A 26,314-nucleotide genomic window follows, 5' to 3' on the forward strand; every position below is an offset into this window, starting at 1 on the left:
GGGGGTGGGGAGAAACGGGTGTTTCGGAGGCACTGCGGCGACAGGAAAGCCCCTGCTTCTTTGAAGCAGTTTCTTCCTGGGCTGGTGGAGGAGCGAGAGAGCGACTGAGAGAGCTGACCCAGAGAGAAGGACAGGCTTCAGTTGCTTCCTCCCTCCCCTTCTTTCATTTGTGTCCTTGATCCCGATCCAGCAGCATTCACCGAAGGTGAAGAAAGCCGCCATTTTTTTTAAAAAAAAATTCTTTGCGGCCCGGTAGAGAGTGCTCCACGGCCCGGTACCGGTCCGCGGCCCGGTGGTTGGGGACCCCTGAACTAGGGCATACAAAACCTTTGCCAGACCAGTTCTTGAATACAGCTCGTCCGCCTGGAACCCGCACTGTATATCAAACATTAACACAATTGAGCAGGTTCAACGGTATTTCTCAAAAAAAGTTCTTCACTCCTCTACTCACAATAGAATTCCCTATGCCTCCAGGCTTGAAATTCTGGGCCTGGACAATCTGGAACTGCGCCGCCTGCGGCCCGATTTAAGCATAGTTCACAAAATTGTCTGCTACAACATCTTACCTGTCAACAACTTCTTCAGCTTCAACCACAATAATACACGGGCAAACAATTGATACAAACTCAAGGTAAACCATTCCAAACTCGATTGCTGAAAATATGACTTCAGCAACAGAGTGGTCAATGCCTGGTACACCATACCTGACTCTGTGGTTACATCCTCAACCCCTCACAGCTTCAACCTCAGTCTACTGTGGACCTCACCCCATTCCTAAGAGGTCCTTAAAGTGGGTGTGCATAAGCGCACCAGTGTGCCTACTGTCCCTGTCTTCCTGTCCCCATTTATCTGCACCTACTTCCTTTGTTCATGTTTATATTCATACCTACACTTGTTATCTTGTACATGTTTGACAAACAAATAAAATAAAATAAAATGCTGAGGGAAGAACTCAACTCTGGTGACAAGATGTTCCAAAGGACAGGAGCCATAGCAAAATTGGCTCTTCTCCTAGACCCCACTAGCTAAAACTCCTAAACCGACAGGATCTTCAACATGCTCCTTCTTAAAATGGAAATATTTGCTGATTATGCTCATATAACTTACTGGACCACTGTGTGGTTTGCTTGATTTCAATTTAGCATGTCATGAGAACAGAGCTGCTGTAGTTTACAATGTGTGGTATGAAGCCAGTCACAATTTTAGTCAGTAAACTGTGTTTAAAGGAGATGTGGTATTTGTGCATCTAGTCATTTAGAGAAGTTTTCTATTCTTACATTTTTTTAAAAAAAGCCTACAAAGTAAAATATATAGAAGAGATTTCCCAGTATTGGGTAGTTCAGATTTGAATTTTATTAAATGATTTATTGCTTGACAAACATGAAAAACCCCAAATTGCAAAGATTAATGAAACATGGTTAGTTAAATCCTGCATATTCTGGTGTACTTGTGCAACAACAAAAAATCTCAAACACCTCCCTCGTTATTTATTAAATTGTTTAAATAATGTATTATACCATTCACTCAATTTTCTGGTTGCACAGAACACACAGCTCAGTAAAATTGATCCCCTTGGCATAATTTGCACAGCTTGCTAGCTGGTAATATGGTTGGTGACTTGGCAGTGCAAGGTGCCCACTACAAAACAACAGCAGCAACTACAGATAGCCAACATAACACAATAACCCTGTGTTAAACACATCCCTTTTAAGCAGATCCCTAGCTTTTTAAAACTGAGCTTTCAATTATTTTGCACAGACTTCTATCAATGGCTCAGTTGAGGATTTGGTAAAATAAAAAAATGTATTAGGTTTTTGACTATTTAAATGGTTGAAGGGCAGGTGCATAATCAACTTTAAATGTCTTTTATCTATTGAAATTCTTAAAGCACACATTGACCTGAGAGAAATTAAAAGATTTGATACATTTTTGATAGCTGTGCTCTCTCTCTCTCATTCTTCTTTGTTTGTTCATTTAAGAAATCAGTACATTGTTCTTTTATATATCAAGAAAAGGGAGAGGCTATCTCAGACCCAAACTGTTATAGGTTTCATCAAGGACAGGAAACCATATCTCCGTAGAGGCACTATGGCTTAAACCAGGGGTGTCCAACCTTGGCAACTTTAAGACTTGTGGACTTCAACTCCCAGAATTCCTCAGCCAGCAAAGCTGGCTGAGGAATTCTGGGAGTTGAAGTCCACAAGTCTTAAAGTTGCCAAGGTTGGACACCCCTGGCTTAAACAGTAAAAACTGAGCCAACTGTCAGTGAAGATTCTCAGTCATCCAGGTAGAGTTGTCTGAAAATTGAATCAGGGCAACTGGACTTATTTTTGTGAATTTAAAATGTTTCTCTGCTCACTCAAGCAATTGGGCTAGCTAGGTGGAGAGTCATTGGAATGTAACAATTCCACCTGCATCAAAACTCACTACCTTACAGGGAGAGTGAGCTCACTAAGCCCATTTCCCTTTATTTCTGAACAGAGGCGCCCCTGTGGTAACAGAGGAAGGCTGGTGTCATGTTTGAGAAATGACAGAACCAGTGCTCAGATGATATGAAACCAGGGGTAGGTTGAGGAATAATGTTAACTTCTGCACAGCCATCAACTGGCTTACAAAGTTAATAGAATAGAGTAGAGTAGAGTAGAGTAGAGTAGAGTAGAGAATAGAATAGAATAGAGTAGAGTAGAGTAGAATAGAATAGAATAGAATAGAATAGAAGAGAAGAGAAGAGAAGAGAAGAGAAGAGAAGAGAACAGAAGAGAATAGAATAGAACAGAACAGAAAAGAATAGAATAGAATAGAATAGAATAGAATAGAATAGAATAGAATAGAATAGAATAGAATAGAACAGAATAGAATAGAATAGAATAGAATAGCAGAGTTGGCAGGGATCTTGGAGGTCTTCTAGTCCAGGGGTCACCAACCTTTTGGAGCTCAGGGACCACCAAACTCATCATTTTAAATCCCCCAGACCAGAGACCCTGGGAAAATCCCCCCAAAAAACCTGCAGGAAAATTCCCCACCCCGTTTTCCTACCGATCGATCATTCTTTATTTGGGATCGCAGGATACCGTCTCCAGCTCCGTTCTCAGGGGGAAAGAGAAAGAGACTTTTGGCTTCATGCAAGGAAAGCAGCAGAAGCAGCAGAAGTCTTTCTTTCTCTCCCCCAAACTCTGCCAGAAATGAATCTTTGTTGGCGCAGCCTCTTGGAGCAGGATGCCTTGCAGGGTCCCAAAGACTCATTTCTGGCAGAGTTTGGGAGAGAGAAAGGAAGACTTTTGCTGCTTTCCTTGCGTGCAGCCAAAAGCAGAAGAAGAAAGAAGCAGCCCTGTGGCCAGGCCAGGTGCATGGGTTGCATGGGGCAAGTTCTCCCCCTCCTTTCCCTCCTCCCCTCACTACCTTGTGTTGTTCACAATGCAAGCGATGTAAGCCTTATGTTTATTTTATTTTTTTTTAATTTTTTTTGATTTGTCAATTGCTTACAAGATAATAGGTATAAGTATACACATAGTTATGAATACATGAAATGGGTACATATAAGAAAAATAAAAGAAACAATAGGACAGGGATGGTAGGCACGTTGGTGTGCTTATGCACGCCCCCTGCAGACCTCTTAGGAAAGGGGTGAGGTCAATAGTAGACAGTCTCAGGTTAAAGTTTTTGGGGTTTGGGGAAGAAACTACAGAGTCAGGTAGAGTATTCCAGACATTGACCGCTCTGTTGCTGAAGTCGTATTTCCTGCAATCAAGTTTGGTGCAGTTAACCTTGAGTTTGTATCTATTGTGTGCTCTTGTGTTGTTATGGTTGAAGCTGAAGTATTCATTGACAGGTAGGACATTGCAATGTATGATTTTATATACTATACTTAGATTGGACCAAAGGCGGCATAGTTCTAGGTTTTATAGGTCTAGAATTTCAAGTCTGGTGGCATAAGGTATTCTACAACAAGTAGAGGAGTGGAGAACTCTTCTTGTGAACTATTTCTGGACTTTCTCAACTGTGTTAATATCAGATACGTAATGTGGGTTCCAGACTGATGAGCTGTATTTGAGTATTGGTCTAGCAAATGTTTTGTATGCTCTAGTTAGTAGTGTGATATTACCAGAGAAAAAGCTTCGTAGGATTAGGTTAACAACTCTTAATGCCTTTTTGGCTATGTAGTTACAGTGGGCTCTAGCACTTAGGTCATTTGAGATGAGTACTCCAAGGTCCTTTACAGAGCTTGGATCATCAACAAGATCTTGATTATTCAGCTTGTATTTTATTTTCTGATTTTTTTTGCCAATATGTAAGACAGAGCATTTATTTGTTGAGATTTGAAGTTGCCATTTGTTTGACCATTCTGATACATAGTCGAAGTCATTTTTTTTGTTTTTTTCTGTGCATCAAATTCCTTTTCTTTTTAAAAATTTAGTAAATTTTATTTAGTTTTCAAAATTTAAAAACATAAAACTTTATGCATCAACACCAAGACATCTTTTACATTTCCTCCTCATCTTTCTATAGACACATTTCTTTCATTATACAATTTCAACTTAATATATCAGTATAGTATATCAGGGTAGTAGTATTGTCTGTGGTATTGAACAGCTTTACATCATCAGAGAAAAGAACGCAGTTGCTCTTAATATGATCACAGAGGTCATTTATGTAGAGTATGAAAAGAGTTGGTCCTAGAACACTGCCTTGGGGGACACCACTATTGACAGGTACAGAATTTGATAGGACGTTCCCAATTTTGACCATTTGTTGCCTGTTTGACAGGAATGCTTCGATCCAGTTATGCAGGTATCCAGAGATACCATAAGACCTTAGTTTTAGGAGTAGTTTGTCATGTACCACTGAATCAAAGGCTTTACAGAAGTCTATGTAGATTGCTTTGCCCTGATCAAGTTGTGTAGTCATGTTCCTGCAGGCCATGTGGGCGGTGCAGCCTTGTGTTCCCACACAGCCTGGATTAATTGCTTTGGGGGATGCTTTGGGGGTGACATTTCTCTGCAGACCACCAAAATTTTCTCACGGACCACCACTGGTCTCCAGTCCACTGTTTGGCAACCACTGTTCTAGTCCAACTCCCTGCTTAAGCAGGAAACCCTATAGCATTTCAGACAAGCAGTTATCCAATCTCTTCTTCCAGTGTTGGAGAATTCACACCTTCTGGAGGCAAATTGTTCCACTGCTTAATTGTTCTAACTGTCAGGAAATTTCTCCTTAGTTCTAGGTTGCTTCTCTCCTTGATTAGTTTCCACCGATTGCTTCTTGTCCTGCCCTCTGGTGCTTTGGAGAATAAATTGACACCCTCCTCTTTGTGGCAGGCTCTCAAATACTGGAATACTGCTATCATGTCCCACCCTAGTCCTTTTTTCTAGACTAGCCAAACCCAAATCCTGCAACTGTTCTTCATATGTTTTAGTCTCCAGGCGTCCAAGAAACACTGAATATCTTCTGCTAAAGTTTCAACCATCAGACAAAGAGTCTAGCCATATTAAATGCCACTGACTGGGCTAATCTACCAAGCGAGCAATGGAGATATAAGAAGGTTCACTACATAGCAAGGGGAAAGCACTTTTAGAAATGTTTGGATTTGCATCTCTATTCAGAAACCAGCTACCCTAAATTTAATAGAAGTCTCATCCAAAGATGGTATCAACCCACAGCTCCCTTAGCAACCAGCCAACCTTGTCTCTATCCACTGGATTTACAGTATATGAACTTTTTATTAAAGGCTTCAATGCCTTCATCTTTGGCTAGGATAGTGAAAAAAAATGGTATATTAGTTCTACATTCCCCAATGTCTTCACTCTTTTATTTGAAATGGACTTATTGCCAACCTGAGCACAATGCTGGATAAGTTTGTTTTGACTCAACTTCCAAAGATGATTAGGGCCCTGGAAGCTAAAACATATAAATAACGATTGATGGAATTGGGCATGTGTCTAGTTGGATGAAAAGAAGGACTAGGGGAGACATGATAGCAGAGATCCAATATCTCAGGGGGTGCCACAAAGAAGAGGGAGTCAACTTATTCTCCAAAGCATCTGTGGACAGGACAAGAAGCAATGGGTGGAAACTAATCAAGGAGAGAAACAACCTAGACAGTGGTGGGATTCAAAAAAATTTACTCCCGGTTCTGTGGGCATGGTGTGGCGTGGCTTGGTGGGCATGGCTTGGTGAGTGTGGCAGGGGAAGGATACTGCAAAATCCCCCTTCCCACTAACCTGCTTTCCAGCTCCATTCTCCTGTGCAGGGCAACCAAAGAAGACTCAGCCAATCAGCTGGGACTCGGGAGGTGGAGAATAGTTTGGGGGCGGGGCCAGTCAGAGGTGGTATTTTCTGGTTCTCCAAACTACTCAAAATTTCCGCTACTGGTTCTCCAGAACTGGTCAGAACCTGCTGAATACCACCTCTGAACCTAGACCTAAGGAGAAAATTCCTGACAGAACAATTAACCCGTGGAACAACTTGCCCCCAGAAGTTCTGAATGCTCCAACACTGGAAGTTTTTAAGAAGAGATTGGACAGCCATTTTGTCTGAAATAATATAAGGTCTCCTGTCTGAGCGGGGGGTTGGACTAGAAGATTTCTAAAGACCCTTTGAATTCTTCTATTTGATTCAATTCAATTTCTGTTCTAGTTGAGATGATAAAGCGATTCAGCTTCCCCTTCCTTTACCTAAACTGTGATACAAAGGTGTCTTAAGACTTGTGGACTTCAACTCCCAGAATTCCCCAGCCAGCCATGTGCACAGGTCTTAAAGTTGCCAAGTTTGGACACTCCTGATTGACAGCTAATCCAATGTAAGAGAAAAGCCACGTTAGCCTATGGTAGCAAAAAAATCAGGAGTGAGGTAACACCGTTTCCAGCCAATAAATATTGTTTAAAGACATAAAATAACAGTTGGGCTGGAAGAAGGAGAAGTAACTCTGTATTTTGTTCCATTCACATAATGTTGCCGTCTCATACTTTTGCCACAAACAACTCTGTCATAGGCCCAAAGACTCCCAGCTGCCTTTTATGCCTGGTCAGCTGCTTTTATCAGCCTGAAGAAATGTAGTGAATATTAACAATGAGGAATCCAAAGCAGTTTTCTAAGAAAAATAGGGGGCGAGGGATCTTATTATGGCCAGAAATACTCCAATATTTGCAGGTGTTCACGTTTGGGTGTATAAATATATATGCTTGCATGTGCATGCAAAAGGAAGTGGCCTCTCCCCTAAAGGGATCTGCTCAGTAAGAGTGGAATATTTCCCATAGTTGCAGAAGGTTGAATAAACTGGAGAAAGAAAACAGACAACTGAGAATGGAGCCTGCTGCAGGTGGGCATAGCTAGCAGGCGGGACTTTGAATAATATGCAATTTTGGGGGGTGTGTGAACAATTCTTTTGTCAGGGGTATGTGTGCATGGGTTGGTTTTCGTTTTTGCAGAATCCAAAAGTGAATATATTTCTTCTGAGTCTGGTGGAAATTTCCTAAAGATCACAGCTGCCGATATGAGTTGGGAGTTTTTTTTTTATTGTATTTGTCTTCACAACAACCTGGTGTGTGTGTGTGTGTATGTGAGAGAGAGAGAGAGAGAGAGAGAGCAGATGAGAGAGACAGAGAAAGAGAGAGAGAGAGAGACAGACAGACAGACAGACAGACAGACAGCAGATGAGAGAGACAGAGAAAGAGAGACACACAGAGAGAGAGAAATGAGAGGGAGAGAAAGATAGAGAGGAGAGAGACAGAGAGAGAGAGAGAGAGACAGAGACAGAGACAGAGAAATGAGAGGGAGAGAAAAAGAGAGATACCGGGAGAGAAAGAGACAGAGATGAGAGAGACAGAGAGATAGACAGAGAGAGAGAGACAAGTGAGAGCGCGAGAGGGAGGGAGAGAGGGAGGGAGATGCTTTGTTTTCTTTAAAAAGAAATATGGAAATCTGTCTTGAAGGCGTTTTGAAAAAGAGATGGGGCCAGTTCAAGGATTTGGCATTACAAGTGCAGGCATTGTTTTGAAGGTTTCTGGAGTCATGGCTGCCACCCACCCACCAGGCACGTGGTTGTGGTGTTTTTGCTGATTATTTACTGAAGTCCCTTCTTTTTTAAAAAAAAAAAAATCATCTCCCTCTGCTGGGCTCATCCAGAGACAGCCTGAATGCCACTTCGAAGCAGCTGAGCTCAAGGAAAACAAACAAGACAGTTGGTTGAAATGCTGTGTTTTCTCTCAGTCAAGCAGATTCCTGAGGCCTTCGCCCTGGGCTTTAAGCAAGGAGAGAGAAGGCAAGGAAAAGGCCAAAAGTTTTCACTTCTTTCCCAAATCCCTGATAGCCAAGAAGGCACATATTTTGTTCAACTGATATTCAGAGCACATTCTGATCAGTGGTGGGATTCAATTTTTTTTACTACCGGTTCTGTGGGCGTGGCTTGGTGGGTGTGGCATGGCTTGGTGGGCGTGGCTTGGTGGGTGTGGCAGGGAAAGGATACTGCAAAATCCCATTCCCTCCCCACCCCACTAACCTGCTTTCCAGCTCTGTTCTCCTGTGCAGGGCAACCGATTAACTGGGACTCGGGAGGCAGAGAATAGATGGGGTTGGCAGGGCCAGTCAGAGGTGGGATTTGCCGGTTCCCTGAACTACTCATAATTTCCGCAACTGTTTCTCCAGAACCGGTCAGAACAGGCTGGATACTACCTCTGGTTATGACCACAATTGAGCCCAAAATTGATGTAGCTGAGTGAAACATTTGTTAAGTGAGCTTGCCTCATTCTTGTGACCTTTTTTTGCCACAGTTGTTAAGTAAATCACTAAAAGTCTGTGGAGATTCTCAGTCCTCCAGGTCATGGTTGTCCCAAAGGTGCTTCCCCCCCTCCCCAGGAGGCAACTGGACTTTCTTATTTTTCCTTTTGAAGATGTTTCTCTTCTCATCCAAGAAGCTCCTTCAGCTCTGAACTTCCCATTCCCCACCATCCTGTCAGAGCTGAAGAAGCTTCTTGGATGAGAAGAGAAATGTCTTCAAAAGGAAAAACAAGAAGAAGAAAAAACCAGAATAAAACACCTTCGTGATAAGTGAATCGCTGCATTTGTTAAGTGAGGAACATGATTGTTAAGTGAATCTGGGTTTCCCCATTGACTTTGGTTTTCAGAAGCTTGCGAAAGGAGATCACATGACCCCAGGACTGGGGTGGGCTTCGAAAGTTTTAGCAAAGGGTTCTCTGCCTGGTTGCTGGGTAAGTGTGGCCATGGTGGGTGTGGCCTAGTCAGCCTCCTGCACCATGGCGGGATTTTTGCTTTCCCCGGAATCCTGAGGCTTTCCTCGAGCTTCCGGGAAGGCGAAAACGGCCTCCCTGGGCTCCGGAAGCCAGAAATGGGCCCAGTTCCGGCCTTCCCGGACTTCCAGGAGGCCCGCTTTTCATCCTCTGTGCATACCCTGCATTTACCTGCATCCAAAACAGGCCACATGGGGACTCCTGGGAGGGGAGGGGAGGGGTGGATGAGGCCAGCCAGGAGTGGGATTTGGGGGTTTTGCGAAGTGTGAAAAATGGTCATAAGTCACCTTTTTTCCAGTGCCGTTGTAAGAGGTGGTATTCAGCAGGTTCTGACCAGTTCTGGAGAACTGGTAGCAGACATTTTGAGTCGTTTGGAGAAACACCTCTGACTGGTCCCACCCCCATCTATTCCTTGCCTCCTGAGTCCCAGCTGATTGGGTGGTTGCCTTGCACAGGAGAACAGAGCTGGAAAGCAGGTTAGTGGGGTGGGGAGGGAATGGAGATTTTACAGTAGCCTTCCCCCCTGACACGCCCATCAAGCCATGCCCACAGAACCGGTAGTAGAGAAAGTTGAATGCCACCACTGCTTGGAACAGTCGCTGAATGAACTGTTGTATGTCGAAGATTATCTGTATTCTTGGGCAACTGTTCCTGTTGCCGGCTACATCAAAAGAAAATTGTTTGGAGGATACAGGAGGCCCTTGGCTACCCTAATAGTTCTCTGACCCCACCCAAACCCCCATCCCTGGAGAAAAGTTAAGAGCCTTAAAAATATACGCATCTTTCAAATCCAGCTGATCTCAGCTATTTTGCAGAACAAAGAAAATATTCCTATTTAAGCTTCTAGATCACTCAGAACCGGAGGCTTTCAAGCCAATATCTTCATTGGTTTCTATTGCAGTCACTTTATGCAAAGCTTTTAAAAGCATGGATTTAGGAAAATAATAAAGAAGTATCCTTTTTTTCTTCTTTTCTTTCTTGTTTTTCTTTTTTATTTAACTTGAATTATCAATCCGATAGTTGGGATAAAGTTTTTAAAAAGTCCAAGATCATGGATACGTTTTGCAAAGGTATTAGAGAATCACCGCCATTTTATTTTTAGTGGCTCTTTCCTCCAATAAGTATATGTATGATATCTGGATTGTTTAATTCCCTCTTTTGGATTCTAAAACCTTGGTAAATATTACTGAGTGTAGGATGCAGACTCTTTAAAGAGAACTGATCGTGGATTTATTGAAGCCTTCCGTTGGCAAACTACTTGGAGAAAATTCAAAAACAGTTTTCCTTATAGCTAATCTTAACTTGGAACTTAGCCAAACCAAATTGGCTTCAGCTATAAACTTCTACAGAAGGTTTTTATGAGTTCACTCATGACCCATGACGACTCATGGATATCTAGTGATGTGGGGGAAAGGGTGAGGTAGGGTCCAAAGAGACCAGACATCATCTTTCAAGAAATAAAAGAATTCTCAGAAGGAAACTTCCGAGTGCCAGCACCAGACATGGTGGTGGAGCCTCTAAAAATATCTGAAATAGACAATGATTCATTCTCCATATGCTGAACAGCTGACAGATGGTTGAATGTCCATTTCATTGCTGTTATTTGTGTTGGCAAACTGATTTGGTTCAGCACAGCTGATGTGCCATCTTAGTCTCTTATTATGGCTCCGTTTCCTCTACCGCATTTAAATAAAATTATCCCTCTTTTCTCGTTTAGAGATATGAGGGAACATGAGAGCCACCATGACTAGCTTGGGTATGACCGATGGGTTCCTACTGTCTTGTGAGAATCATGGGGGAAGCCAGGAGAACAAAGGACAATGCAAGGGTTTGTAAAAATAAAAATAAAAAGGATAGAGGGATTTTTCATTACTCTTTGTGGTAGAGAGATCTGTGGTCTATCTCTTAGGAATAATCCATATCCTGTCATGCCCTCCCATTATCTCCAGCTATTAGCGATGCTGCCTAAACATCTTGGCCAATAGACACTAGAAGTGTACAATTTCTTTGAGTTTCAAGCTTTGCGTGGCACACCAAGGGCTACACTTCAAAAGGGGGTGTAGTTCTTGTTGTGAACTAAAGAAATATATTAATAAAGATTCATTTGCCTAGCAGGATCGTAATCCTGCACGTCCTATTGGCCCATATAATGGCAAGTTACGATTGGTTCATTCCGAGCAATCTGACTGGCTGTTGGCGGGCTGCGCCAAGATTCAAACGCTATAACAATATCCATTGGTTATCCGGATAGCAGCTCACGCTATAAAAGGGTGGCTGCTAGCCGGGGTTTTTTGTCTCTGTTATGCTTGTGAATAAAGAGCTGAAGTTCACGGTTTACAGTCTGGTCTCCGTTCATTAAACCCATGCCTCAAACTTAACAGTTCTTGGGTATATTTTTAAGAGCAAGAGGAAGGTCTCCAGGTTTTGAGATCTAATCAATAGGGCCTGTTAAGTATCTGCCAAATAGAAAAAGGGAACAAAACTGGATTTACCCCCTTCCTTCTCTTTAGAAAGAATCACATGAAGATCCTTTTTTTTTTTTTCAAGAAGCAACTGGATTTTGTTTTTTCTTTGAAGACATTTCGCTTCTCATCCAAGAAGCTTCTTCAGCTCTGACTGCATGGTGGGGAATGATGGAGATCCAGTCAGAGCTGAAGGAGCTTCTGGGATGGGAAGTGAAACGTCTTCAAAGGAGAAAACAAGAAAGTCCAATTGCCTTTTGAAAAAGCACCTTTGGGACAACTATGACCTGAAGGACTGTGAATCTTTACAGATCAGAGGTGTCAAACTCAAGACCCGATCCGGCCCGCAGAGTGCCTAGACCTGGCCTGCGGATCTTATTTCACAGAAAAATGAAATATCCTAGGAAATATTAAAAAGGCAGAATATTTCCCCTAAAAAGAGCAGTATTGATACAAACATCAATAACGATGATCATAATTAGTTGTTACAGGGATGCGGTGGCTCAGTGGCTGAGACGCTGAGCTTGTCGATCAGAAAGGTCAGCAGTTCGGCAGTTTGAATCCCTAGCGCCACGTAACGGAGTGAGCTCCCGTTCCTTGTCCCAGCTTCTGCCAACCTAGTAGTTTGAAAGCATGTAAACATGCAAGTAGAAAAATAGGGGCCACTTTGGTGGGAAGATAACAGCATTCTGAGCGCCTTCGGCATTTAGTCATGCCGGCCAGATGACCACGGAGACATCTTCGGATAGCGCTGGCTCTTCGGCTTTATAACGGAGATGAGCACTGCCCCCTAGAGCCAGAAACGACTAGCACATATGTGCAAAGGGAACTTTTACCTTTAATAGTTGTTATATTAATCAAACTTATATAATCCATATTAATATACATGGTTGGTTTTTTAAGTAGTTCCATTTTAATGCCAAAGATGGTAATACCATCTTTCACCCTCTAATCTTCATCAAATTATTACTTATATTCTATTATTTAATATATATATATCTGCTAATATTCCCCATTTCTTATTTCTACCTCTATTCTAACTTCTAATCAGGTCGCCATTGCTAATCCTAATATTAATACACATGTTTATATATGGCATAGTCCTTCCTTATTTAGTTGTTCAAAGTCACAATACCCCATTCAAGTACCAGACTTCCTATTATTTAAGCATATAATTTCTTATAAGAAACACTACTATTACTGTTAATCTTCTCACTACTCCTTATCACCCATCCCCTCCCACTTGACTGTTTCCTAGTATGATTTGATTGATTGTACCCTATGACTATAAGTGTTGTACGTTATGATTCTTGATTCTTAACTAATGTACCTTTTCTTTATGTATACTGAAAGTATTTACACCAAGACAAATTCCTTGTGTGTCCAATCACATTTGGCCAATAAAGTATTCTATTCTATTCTATTCTATTCTATTCTATTCTATTCTATTCTATTCTATTTATTTCTTGAATAAGCCACTTCTTGGTAGAAATAAAGTCTTTAACCCTTTATTTGTAAGACATGATTGGGAGGCGGTCTCTTCAATATAATTACTGACAGTTCTGCCTTTCTTTCATGTACTATATAAAGAATCATGGGAAAATGTGAGATTTTAGTGGGTGCCATGCCTCACAGCTGCTTAGTAGTACTTAGCTAAGTATGACAAGCTCTTGATGAATTTGTTCTAGGTTGTAGCTTCAAAACTGGAGGTATGATTGTCAGCATTTTGTTGAAAATCGAAGTTAGTGCTCCGATTTTCCACATATTTGCAGAACTTGTTAGGCTCTGCTGTGAAATGAATAATAGAAAGGAAAACCTGTTCTATCAAGAATCAGATGCATTTCCTAAGATTGCTGGCTTAGCTTTGGTTTCTACCAGATGTCAAGCTAGATTCATCCAGATTATCTTCTCGTGCAACTGGAAAGGAAATCAGGTGTGTTGATTACTGTAAACAAGTCTTAAAGAAATGGTCACCGAGAATAGTTGGTTGCCAAAAGACAATTGCAGCTCAAGAATTGGCCCGTGACCACACAGATACTTTGTCCCAATCTGGTAAATCTCAACACAAGTTTTTGCTGCCTTATTGACTTCTGAGAAATGACCAAGAGCACCTCAGTTTAATTCCAATGAAGGATATATGGGATACAGCTTTAAACAGAATGTTGTACGTTCTTGGTCATTGGTGTACCAGAAAATAGGATTTAGCAACAGAAGAGAATACAGTATTTGTAGCTTAGAGTTGAACAATGGAGATCTGGCCTGAAGATGTTATCTAGCTGGATAATGAAACATCTGCAAGAAAACAACCAAGTTCAGAGAACCCCAGGGACTACCACAACAGGGTTTAATTCAACATGTTTATTTGACCAAATATGTAGGAAACAATCTGCATGTAATAAAATGCCTGTCTTGGCAAGCTCTCTGTAATTTTAAAGGCTTACAGCCTCTAATTATTAATTTTCCTTCAGAATGAAAATCAGAGTGATCACATTGCTTTCTTTTAAGGGATAACTGATTTATATTTGGGGCATTACTTATTGGCAATTGTTTCGGATTACCCAGAAGTAAATTTACAATGCCCATTACACAAGTTTCCAATAAAGGTGCATATGAATGAATGTTATATGAGATTAGTCAGTGGTAAAAGGAGGGGAATATAGGCATATGAAGACACCTCATCCTTCAAAGTTTTGCAGTAGAATAATCCTTCTCAACAGTCAATCACTTATTTTGGGAGTTGGGGTTTTTAACCACGGGCAGGACAGCGAACATTTATTTTATTCATTCATTCATTTATTTGATTTGTCAATCGCTTAAACGATAATTGATATAAGTATAAACATGAGTAAGAATACAGGAAATAGGTATGAATAAATGGATAATAAATAGGACAGGGACGGTAGGCACAATGGGGCACTTATGCATCTCAGAACTGCAAAAAAAAAAACCTGCAAACCCCTTTTTTGTCCTTCTCCATAAATTGTGAAGCGGCAGACATCCTACACATTCATTTAATTTCTTAATTGGTAAAAGAAGAAAATAGCAACATCGGGGATGAACTGGGATTGTTGTTGCTTCTTCATCACCTTTGTAGAAACTATTAGATATCCCTGAAGATAAAACCCAGTTTGGACTAATTTCAATGGTATGCTTCTTCCTGTTCAGTCTACTCTACCAGATCAAAAGGTTTTACGCAAGTAGAATATTTGCCTTTTTAACGCCTGTTTCAGAAACTCATGTTTATATTTGAAAATGGGAAACTGGATTCATATTGGGATAAATAATTTTTTTTCCTTGTCACTGTGGGTAATTCTGTAATTCTTCAACATTTATCTGGAAGCTGGGGAAAAGGAATTTCAGAAGACCAAGCAAACTTACAGGCTATACCAGGAATGAATATCTGCCTGCTTGCCTGCCTGCCTGCCTCTCTCTCTCTCTCTCTTTCTCTGTGTGTGTTTGTTAGAAAAAAACTTTTTTTAAAGATAAATTCTTGCACAATAGCTCCACCTTGTGGGTAATGAAAAAAGCTACTTCTCAAAAGTTGCAAATTATTTAAACCTTCTTTAGAGGTAAGGATCCAGGAACAGCTTATAATCGACAACTTTCTCTAAAAAGAAGAAAAAGCATTTATTTTTACATATCAGTGGTGGGATTCAAATTTTTTTACTACCGGTTCTGTGGGTATAGCTTGGTGGGCGTGGCTTGGATTGGTGGGCATGGCTTGGTGGGCGTGTCAGGGGAAGGATACTGCAAAATCCCCATTCTCTCCCCACCCCACTAACCTGCTTTCCAGCTCTGTTCTCCTGTGCAGGGCAACCAAAGAAGACCCAGTCAACCAGCTGAGACTCGGGAGGCAGAGAATAGATGGGGGCTGGGCCAGTCAGAGGTGGTATTTGCTGGTTTTCCGAACTACTCAAAGTTTCCGCCACTGGTTCTCCAGAACCTGTCAGAACCTGCTGAATACCACCTCTGATTCTGATGACAATGAATCCTACACTGACTGCTACTTAGAATAAACAAGGTGAATTGAATCATGTCTGGCACCAGACTGGAGGTAACAGTGGATTGCTTTGAGTAAAAATAAAAACTTCTGAAGCATTTTTTAAATTTTATATATATATATATATATATATATATCATTTATTGAAATATAAAGATCTTAATTTACATGTTCTTGAAGACAAAAAAATAAGAAAAGGGGCATTTGCATTACATTTTGTACCTTTAGTCACTCTTCCAGCTTTTTCTTCCCAAACATTTCCCCAAACTACCACTTGGAACACTCTTTTCCTTATCATCCCTTATCTAAAATATAAATTTTGGACATTTAAAAGTGCAACAGTTAGCATGCCTGTGGAATACATCACAGTAAAAAAAAATATTAACAAAGGCAGTGATACAGCTTGTCATAAATGTTTTGGCAGTACTCCTCAAAATTGATATAAAAATACATATATACATATTGATGTATAACATCACCTTATCTTATGTCCTTCATTATATCATAGGACTGTTTTGTATAATTGCAGACAACATTTTAACGAATAGGTCAGCTATTCTAACCCAGAAAGTTGTGTTTCACAGGCAGATTTGATTGTCATGTATGTATGGAAGAGACAGAAACTGGGCATTTATTTATTTTTTGTGAAAGCTTCTTGAATCTGAGCCATAATGTAGAAACCAGTAGCCATGATTTTCATCAGCCACTATATTCCTAAAATCCAGTGCAATCCTAAATACATCAACTAAAAATAAAATAGCTCCATTTAATTCCAGGGACCTTACCATCACATAGGATTGCAACCTGACTGCAAAAAGTAGCTCTTGGGTTGAGGTTGACTTAAGTTTTTCTTTTGAATGTGCAGTCCATTGCTGTATCTGGAGCTATAATTTTCAGAAGATTACGACAATAAGAAAGATTTTGGTCCATATCTAAATTTTGGTCCCATAAGAAGTGCTGGTCCCAAAGGCGTGACGCATGGCAAGCCAGAGAGAGCAGAGAGCAGCATATAGTACATACCAATTTGCACTGTAATGCAACAAGGAACTAAGGTCAATGTGGACATATTTATACACTGTAGCTTTCTGGCACAACAAAGAATTAGTTCACTGTTGGCTTCTTTTTTGTGTGTGTGCTTGTCCGTCTATCCTACAACCCCAGTATTTTATAGCAGTCCCCTATTCTGCAGATTAACCAGATCTGATCCTGTGCAACTTCTGAGCCCATGTAGGCCAGATGCTATTTCATAGGATGTGAGGTCAAGGGGATCTGTCCACAAAATAGCAAACTATGCATCTTATGGGGTAGGGCAAATTTTCCGAGATACAAAAGAAAGGCAAGCCTATTACCGTCAACAAGGCAAGAATATTGTAGTCCATTTAATGCTCGGTGAAACATGAAGACTTATGGAACATAAACAGCCCCAAATTATATCTTTTGCTATTTATAAAGTTTCTATCGTACTTTTCTGCCCAGTGGAATGCAAACACTTGATAAAGGTACATGCTAAATAAGATATTGGGAGTCTACATCTGGGTTCCCATCTTCAAAAAAGGAAAAAAAACAGACCCAGGAAACTACAGACCAATCATCATCAATACCCGGGAAGATACTGGAAAAGATAATTAAAAAAAACAGGTCTGCCAGCATCTAGAAACAAGTAAAGAAATAACTAGCAGTCAGCACAGGTATGTTAAGAAAGGATGATGCCAAACCAATCTTATTTCATTCTTCAACATAGTTACTAAATTAGTAGACCAGCAAAACACTGTGGACATAATATATTTAGATTTCAGCAAGGCATTTGACAAAGTAGACCACAGCCTACTTCTTAGTAAGCTAGAAAAAAGTGGAATAGATAGCACCACCACTAGATGGATTCGCAACTGGCTGGCAAACCGTACTCAACGAGTAGTCCTTTATGGGTCTAAGTCTACATGGAGGGAAGTAAGCAGTGGGTGCCACAAGGTTCCGTCTTAGGCCCAGTACTCTTCAATATCTTCATTAACGACTTAGATGAGGGAATAGAAGGGGAACTTACCAAATTTGCAGATGATACTAAGCTGGCAGGAATAGCTAACACCCAAGAAGATAGGCTCAAGATCCAGATGGATCTTGACAGACTAGAACACTGGGCCATATCTAACAAAATGAAATTCAATGTAGAGAAAAGTAAAATCCTACACTTAGTTAAGAAAAACCAAAAGGACACGTACAGACTGGGTGAAACCAGACCTCTGAATAGCGGTAACTGTGAAAGGGATCTTGGATTCTTAGTGGACAACCAGCTAAATAGGAGCCAGCAGTGTGCAGAAGCCAAAAAAGCTAATGCAATCCTAAGTTGTATTAACAGAGGGATACAATCAAGATCAAGGGAAGTACTAATACCACTCTATAAAGCCTTAGTAAGACCACACCTAGAGTACTGCATCCAGTTTTGGTCACCACATTATAAAAAAGATGTTGAGACTCTAGAAAAAATACAGAGAAGAGCAACCAGGATGATGAGGGGACTGGAGACTAAAACATACAATGAACGGTTACAGGAACTGGGCTTGGCTAGTCTAGTAAAGAGAAGGACCAGGGGAGATATGATAGCGGTCTTCCAATATTTGAGGGGCTGCCACAGAGAGGAGGAAGGGGTCAATCTATTTTCTAAAACACCCAAAGGCCAGACAAGGAAGAATGGATGGAAACTGAACAAGGAGAGGTTTAACCTGGAAATCAGGAGAAACTTTCTGACAGTGAGTACAATCAACCAATGGAACAGAAGTTGCCCTCGGAAGTTGTGGGAGCATCATCACTTGAGACCCCGCCTGGTGGGTGGGGCCAGCCAGGAGTGGGATTTTGGGGTTCTCTGAACTGCACAGAATCTTAGCTAGGGGCTCTCCCGAACCCCTGGGAACCCCCCAGCAGCCCACCCCTGGTTCTGACTGGGGTGCTTCTCAGCCCAAGGACCAAGCACAGAGCTTAGCGTAAACACAACACTGTCCCTAAACTTGCCAACTCAGTGCGTTCTTTATATGCTGCTCTTTACTGTCATAAATTCTAGCCAGAGAAGCTATTGACATATTGCTCCAAGTAATCATCTCTCTGGGACCTTTGCAGTGCCATTAAGAGAACTTTGGGAACACAAATTCCACAGGAGATGGTCCATCAGGCCTTCACACTGGCACACAGGCATTTTCTTAATGCCATGTGTGTCTCTGCTCCATCTATTGAGTTGGAGCCTTGCAGTGAGTGTGATTGTATGCCAAATGCCTCTCACAACATGCCAAGGTTATTTGTTTGCTTGTTTGTTTTGCTTCCACCCTTGAACCAGTTCAGAAAATTGTACATGTAGACCTGCATGCAACTTGGTTCACTTTCGTATTTTATTCTTTGCAAATCTCCGGACTGGATTTTCCATAAAATTATGGAATTTCATCTTGTGTGCACCATACGCTCCCAGCCTTTACTTATAGAGACTGGTTCCAGTTTATTATTTCCATAGACCCTCTGACAAAAATCACAGCCTCAAAGCTACAATCCTATATGTACCGATCTGGAAGTAAGCTAGAACACTGATTGGGGCTTACTTTTAAGTAGATGTAAATAGGATTCCGCTATAAATCATACAATAATTTGACACTCCATCACACATATTTAAAAAAAGGCAGATTAAGAAAAGAGTAATATTAAACCTATCTCAGAATATATAAAAGAATTAATGCTACCTGATTGACATTTTACAAATATAGCGACAAACTTTTTCCACTAAATCGACAGAAGTTAGGCAGGCCTTGTTTTAAGGATATTGTATACATACAAATGCTTTACGTTTGATTTCAATGCCCATTGGAGTAATTGCAAAAAAACAATAATCGTTGCTAATTTTCATAGGAAAATTTCTTTAGAACAAAAACATTTTGGCACAAAGTAGCTACACAACCGGAAATTTCAGGCTCAGGAAAAAAGCTTTTTCAGAAAGAGAAGTTGGTGTATACAACCTAACTGGTCACACGGATACCACCCTACCCCCCAAAATCCCCTTTTAAATGTGTATCATCATTCTTCGATGCTCCAAGCAGCCTTATTAATTGGTCACCTATTTCTATTGTACAATAATTTGATTGTAAATGTATTACAATTATTAAAAATACATTTCAGATTTCTATATTCTGTAAAATCAGTTTCTGCTAGTGAAGATTTACTAGCATGTTAGCCTCTGTATTAAGAAAGCTCTTCTGTTAAGGATGGCAAATTAATATTTAGACTCCTTAGAAAACACTTTCTAATCCTACTTTTTAAACTAGGTTTAATTTACCAAAACAATCAAATAGAAGAGCTTTTTGTGTAAATATTTAAACCCTAAAATGATTTAGTTTGTTAGTAGTGAATTAAGTACTGTGTTTTAACAAAGGACAAGAAGTAGTTATAAACTATACTTAGTAATACTGAGAACAGTAGATAAAAGAACTATTCCTCTATGGTTATGAAAAAAAAATCTCATTTGATTTAATAAGCTATTGAATATATTTTGGAAATACCTGTTGTTTCCTTTTTGTTTGCATTATCTGTAAAAAATAAAACATTACTTCATCCATTTCATGCTTTTCCAAAGTGGTTTCTTTTCGATATGTACTTCATCTCAGGTGATAATCCACCAGCAGCTTATATAAACTTAAGAAAGTAAAAATGCCAAAGTCTTAAGTGGTCTTCTTTTTTTCCAAAAAAATAATAATAATAATCCTGGTAGGAACAGGTAATTATACAATCACACTGACAATGATTCACCATAGTAGAAATGTTATCCATCTGAGTTATGAATGCCCTTGAAACACAAACTGAAGTATCCATGGCCTTTTGCTTTAATTCATCAGTAAGCAAGGCTGAACTGCTACTGTGGAGTACTTCAAGGAAGAAGGATGCTTGAAAACTGGCTTTTCAAAGTCTTCCATGAAACCAAGAAAAATTCTGAGACCACTTGTTGAGGCATGAGCATTGGGAGGTCTTTATCATCTGGTTTTGGAGTGGTTTTCCTGACCGAACGGAAAGTTCACGAGTTATATCTTGATCTTCCTCTTTTCTGAGGTTGCTTTAAACATCTCAAAAGTTGCCCACTCTACTTTTCCAGAGTTACAGGAAGCTGTCCTCAACTAGTTCTGAGGAATCCATGCCAATATCATCGATGATGTCCATATCATCGATGGTTTCGTCTTCTCGCTTCACAAACGTCGAACTGCTGGATCCGGTTTCGATGGCGCTTTCTTCAGATGTCTGAGAACTGTGTAAGAACACAAAAGGGGAAAAAAAGTTAGGAAGCACACAATGCATTGCAGGAAACACTGTCTTTGCTTGTCTATCGTATTTGTATGACCATGCATCTCACAAGAAACTGACTCTGGCCCGCATACAACACTTAAAAAACACTTGTTCGATTCTGCTGGGCCGCAGAATGACTAGAATGCAAAGAGTATGCAGTGGTTAGAATGCAATACTTCAAATTAACTCTGCCCACTGCCAGGAGTTTGATCCTGACCGACTCAAGGTTGATTGAGCCTGTTGTGGTTCGCTGGCAGCCTGTGCAGACAGCAGTGGAATCGGACAGTGGGGAAGAGCAGGGATCAGCCAGGGAGTCTGGAGCGGACTCGAACGAGGGTCCTGCGTCCAATGCAGAGGTGGGGTGCTGCCTCTGGAGCCTTTGCAATCTGGCAGCAGCGAGGCAGAGGACCCAGGGGAGCCTATTCCCAGTGCGCATGTGCACAGAGCTGCTAGAAGGCAAGAGCAGCTGAAACAAAAGGGGAGACTTGGGATGAAGGCTGGGAGGTGACTGCCCCTCCCATAAGGTATAAAGGACAGGCAAAGATGATGAAACCTTTGCAGGAAGCAAAGTCATTCGTTCGATTCAGATTCATTCTTGAAGCTGTTTGTACTTGGGTTTTTTTTTCTCTAGTTCATTGGACACTTCTGTTATTGGCAGCACTTCACAGGGAAGAAAGGTGGGTGCTTATCTCGAGGGACTGTGAGATTTGTTACTGGCTGGGAATGAAAATAATTCCCAGCGTTGCAATAAAACAAGACTTGTTTTTAAAATAAGCGTGTGCATAATTACGGTCTCAGAAGCCTTTGTCAGAACAGAGCCTTCCATCCTTCTAAAGTCAGTAAAATGAGGACCCAGATTGTTGAGGACAATATGCTGACTCTGTAAACCGTTCAATGCTGTAAAGCACTATGAAGTGGTATATAAATCTAAGTGCTTATGCCATTGCTATATTTATAGACAGAAAATACCAATAAAAATGAATTAGTTAACAGGAACTGCAGAGCTAAGTTGAATGTACTTCCTCACAGGACCAAAACTGACAGCACAATGACGTCCCTTCTACATTTACCTGTGCCTGTTCCTTTTTCCCAGTTCATCTTCGGATACAGGGTCAATATCGGGCAGTGGAATTATATAGCCACTGTCTGCACTGAGTCTTTGTTCATCGAATCCACTCTCCCTGTCCTTCAGTTTGTCCTCATTCTTGTAAGTGACACCAATATATGGATTGTCGCAGTCCACTCTCATGCGTGTGACGGCAGGATGGTCGCTCTTTAAGAAGTCCAAGTGAATTCTATCATAACTCTGAGGGGGAAAAGTTGAAAAAAGTTGCTTAGAAGTCCAGAACATTCATCCTTATATTGTCCTGTAGCTTTATCAGCCTTCCTTCCAGAGGTAGGTATTCAGCAGGTTCTGACCAGTTCTGGAGAACCGGTAGCGGACATTTTCAGTAGTTCGGAGAACCAGCAAATCCCACCTCTGACTGGCCCCGCCCCCATCTATTCTCTGCCTCCCGAGTCCCAGCTGGTTGGCTGGGTCTTCTTTCATTGCCCTGCACAGGAGAACGGAGCTGGAAAGAGGTTAGTGGGGTGGGGAGGGAACAGGGAATTTGCAATAACCTTCCCCCAGGAGTGGGGAGGGAATGGGGATTTTGCAGTATGCTTCCCCTGCCATGTCCACCAAGCCACACCCACAGAACCGCTAGTAAAAAAAAATTGAATCCCACCACGGCTTCTTTCTCTGTAAAATGTAATGTATGCTGCAATTTCATTTTGCCATTCAAGGATCATGCTTCACACGTCGAGTGTTTTTAAAGAATTAAATAATTCCAGAAATGAGCAACATTTTTTTTTTATGAGAACAATGGTTGTGTTAACCGAAGCCCTGCAGCACAAATGGCTGTGATGGCCCTGCATAAATGGCCAGATAGCAGGGTAGTAGCAACAACTTTTTCTTTTATATATATATACTTTGCCATACATACCAAAGATGTCGTCAAACCCATTAACATTTCTATTATTGGTACAATATTTACATTTTGCTTCAAATCCTCCTAGCTGATTTTATTTCGATCTTCCCCTCTTTTTTGCAGCTACATATAATAATTGTTCCAAGTTTTGTAATATTCTGAATCCCCCTAATTTTTCATTTCTAAACTTAGTCTATCAGCTTCTACACACGCCATAATTTTCCTTATTATCTCTCCTTTTGGTAGTATATTTTGATTTTTCCAATACTCTGTGTAAACCATTCTTGCTGCAGTCAATAGGTGTATTATTAAATATGTTGTACCTTTACTGGGGCCTTCTGTCATTATTCCCAACAGGAATAATTCTGGCTTAAATTGAATGTGTTCTCCCACCATATTCTCTACCCATGCCTGTATCAATTGTCTTGTGTGGTTACATGTCCGCCACATGTGGTAGAATGTACCTGATCAATCCTTGCACTTCCAGCATTTTGGTGATAACTTTTTTGTACATTTTAGCGAGCCTTGCTGGGGGAAGATGCCACTTGCAACAACTTTTTCTCATATTGTCTAGAACTTAATTAGAGATCAAATATGGCTCAATTGACTTGGAAACCTGAAGTATTAAAACTAAAATTATAGTCCAGAATGACAATAAGGAACTAAACTAATCTATTAATTTCAACAGCTTTTCCAGGATCTGTTGTGTGATGGATCATCTGTCTTTTAGAAGTGGCACAAGCTAGACAATCCTCTATGAAGGGGGTCCTAAAATCATGTATGTTGCCCATCCAACAATAACATTTGTCAGGTTTGTCCCAGGCATCCCAACTTTTTAATCTCCATATTGCCATCATTCTCTAGAATGTGATTTTAAAACCCATAATTCAGCCCAGCGATCATAAAGAAACATATTTTTTAAAATGGTTGTGATTCATTATTGGAATGTATTTCTATGCAACAACTACAGTAGTATTCAGCCAGTAGATGGCAGTATTTACAAGTTTGGATCCATATAAGTGGAGTTTTCTGTTTCCTGTCACAGTTAAATAGTTGAGCAGTAAAGCGCATGGTGACTATACTGTTTGTTTGCTCTGTGTGGTGCTTTATATAAACAGAACTTCTAACAAAAATCCTAAAAGCAACATCCATTTTCTGAAAAGGCTAACCTTCTTGTATTCACCAGGCAGCAGACTCTCAACTATTTCACTCAAGTGGTAAAAAGAAGGTCTCTTTTCAGGTTCACTATTCCAGCATTTCATCATGATGTCATACCTGGGAACCAGATAGAAGAAAATACGTGTGATTGGGAAAGTCCATAAGTAAATTGTTGACAAGATATAAGGCTGATAAAAAAGGGGAGGAAAGCCACTCATGGTAGACCTCTCAGCTAATGACAAATGTGCACCTCAATAAAACCAACTTTGAATCAGCTATCAACTTTCATTGTCAGTAGACATTATATACCCATGATGGCTAACCTATGGCATGTGTGCCGAAAGTGGCATGCAGAGCCATCTCTGCCGGCACACGAGCCATCAGCCCAGCTCAGTTCCATTGCGCATGCGTGCGCCTCCCACCAGCCAGCTGATTTTTTGGTATCTGCCACGCATGCGTGGGGGGTGGGGTGCATGCAGGAGATGCGCATGCATGCACAGGAGCGGGGGAGCATGAGGGGATAATGTATGCATGCGCATGGGGCAAGGAGAGCATGGGGGTCATGTGCGCATGCACAGGAGGGCGAGGGAGCACACGTGCATTGCATTATGGGTGCAGGCATGCGTGTGTGTGCCCTTTCGGCACGTGACAACAAAGAGGTTAGCCATCACTGTTATATACCATTTATACTTTTAAGTATCCCAGAAAATTCATGATTATTTCTTAATTTGTTACCTAATTGTTTTAATCAAACAGCATCTTTTTCTTAAGGCGCAACACTGGCTTTTTTTTAGGAGAAGCAATATTGCAGGAGGCAGGCCAACCAATAGCTAGAGCTCTGGGGCAAATTTCAGAGTTCAGCCTGGAAGCAATTTGGACTGAATGCTGAAAGGACACCAAGCTGAAAAAGTTTAATCCTATTACATGCCGGCAGAGAAAGAAGATGCGAGTGAATACATACACCTCAGAGGTAGCATGGTCTGGTTTTGTCATCCGATAGCCACTTTTTATTTTATTATAGAAGGTGGAGTCAACCATCATGCCAGGGTATGGGGTCCCACCTGCAGAACCAGAGTTGAAAGTTGACATCACGTTTTCTGGCTCAAGAAGCAACACCAACAATCTATCTTTTCAATCTTACAAAGCTGTATAAAATTTGTTTGATTCAACGTACGTCAAAAATAAGAGTCCAAGAATTTACACACATGCACATTTTAGACAGCAGGTAAATCAAGATGAAGTAATGATCTGGTCACATCCTTCAAGCATAACTTCAACAACTGCAAGACTTCTAAACAAGCTACGTTGCCTTCATAAACATGTACTTTCAGTGGTTGGGATAGCAATAGCAACAGATTTATATACCACTTCACAGCCCTCAGCCCTCAGTTTACAGCGTCAGCCTCTTGCCTCCAACAATCTTAAAACCTTATTTTACCAATCTTGGAAGGATGGAAGGCTGAAAGGCTGAGTCAATCTTGAGCTGGTCAAAATTGAACAACTGAAGTGAGCAGTGAGTTAGCCTGCAGTACTGCATTCTAACCACTACGCCACCTAATCAGTCTAGGTCACAAGTGTCAAACTTGCAGCATCACGTTACTGTCATGTGACGTCTCATGACATTTCTCCTGTTTGCAGAGCTGGGGTGGGCATGGCCTGTGCATGACGCATCCGGCCCGCAGGACACCAGTTTCTAACCGCTGGTCTACATGGAGATTCAGTAGACTGGGTATCATCACTCTAAATATTTTGCAGTCTATAATATACATATGCATATGCATATGCATATGCATATGCATATACATATACATATACATATGCATATGCATACGCATACGCATACGCATACGCATACACATACATACATACATACATACATATATATATATATATATATATATATATATGTATGGTGTTCGGCTTGGTTCGGTATTTTCCCACGTCATTGTAGTTCTTTTAAAGTTGTAGCAACGTTTCAGCAGAATCTCATCTGCCATCATCAGGCTTCTGTATTGTGTCCGTCTGTGAGTCAGACTTTTACAGTGGTTTCAGATTTGAATTTGGGGCAGCCTATTGCTGTGCCAGAATGGTTTTTCTTCATCCTGATTGGTTGGGAGTCTTGGTCTGTGTTTATTGGTCTCGGAGTTTGCTGTGTTCTGCTTGATTGGTGTCTCTAAT

General features: G+C 40.9%; 1 protein-coding gene across 3 annotated transcripts in view; it reads right to left on the reverse strand.

The window, feature by feature from the left end:
- Positions 1 to 16,334: 16,334 nt before the first annotated feature.
- The window catches only part of PDGFRA (platelet derived growth factor receptor alpha), an 82,160-nt gene continuing 72,180 nt past the window's right edge, over positions 16,335 to 26,314 (reverse strand). For all 3 annotated transcript variants that reach the window (XM_087963514.1, XM_087963515.1, XM_026683892.2), the window contains exons 20-23: positions 25,098 to 25,197; positions 24,148 to 24,253; positions 22,079 to 22,314; positions 16,335 to 20,970 (exon numbers count right to left, since the gene is read on the reverse strand). In XM_087963514.1, coding sequence (XP_087819640.1) covers positions 20,823 to 20,970; positions 22,079 to 22,314; positions 24,148 to 24,253; positions 25,098 to 25,197 — 590 coding nt within the window. In that variant the 3' untranslated portion in view covers positions 16,335 to 20,822. The remainder of the gene's footprint in view (positions 20,971 to 22,078; positions 22,315 to 24,147; positions 24,254 to 25,097; positions 25,198 to 26,314) is intronic.

This window comes from Notechis scutatus, chromosome 4, assembly GCF_049901735.1.
Source record: "Notechis scutatus isolate UNSWTSFEM ecotype Mainland chromosome 4, rNotScu1.2, whole genome shotgun sequence".
Classification (NCBI taxonomy): Eukaryota; Metazoa; Chordata; class Lepidosauria; order Squamata; family Elapidae; genus Notechis; species Notechis scutatus.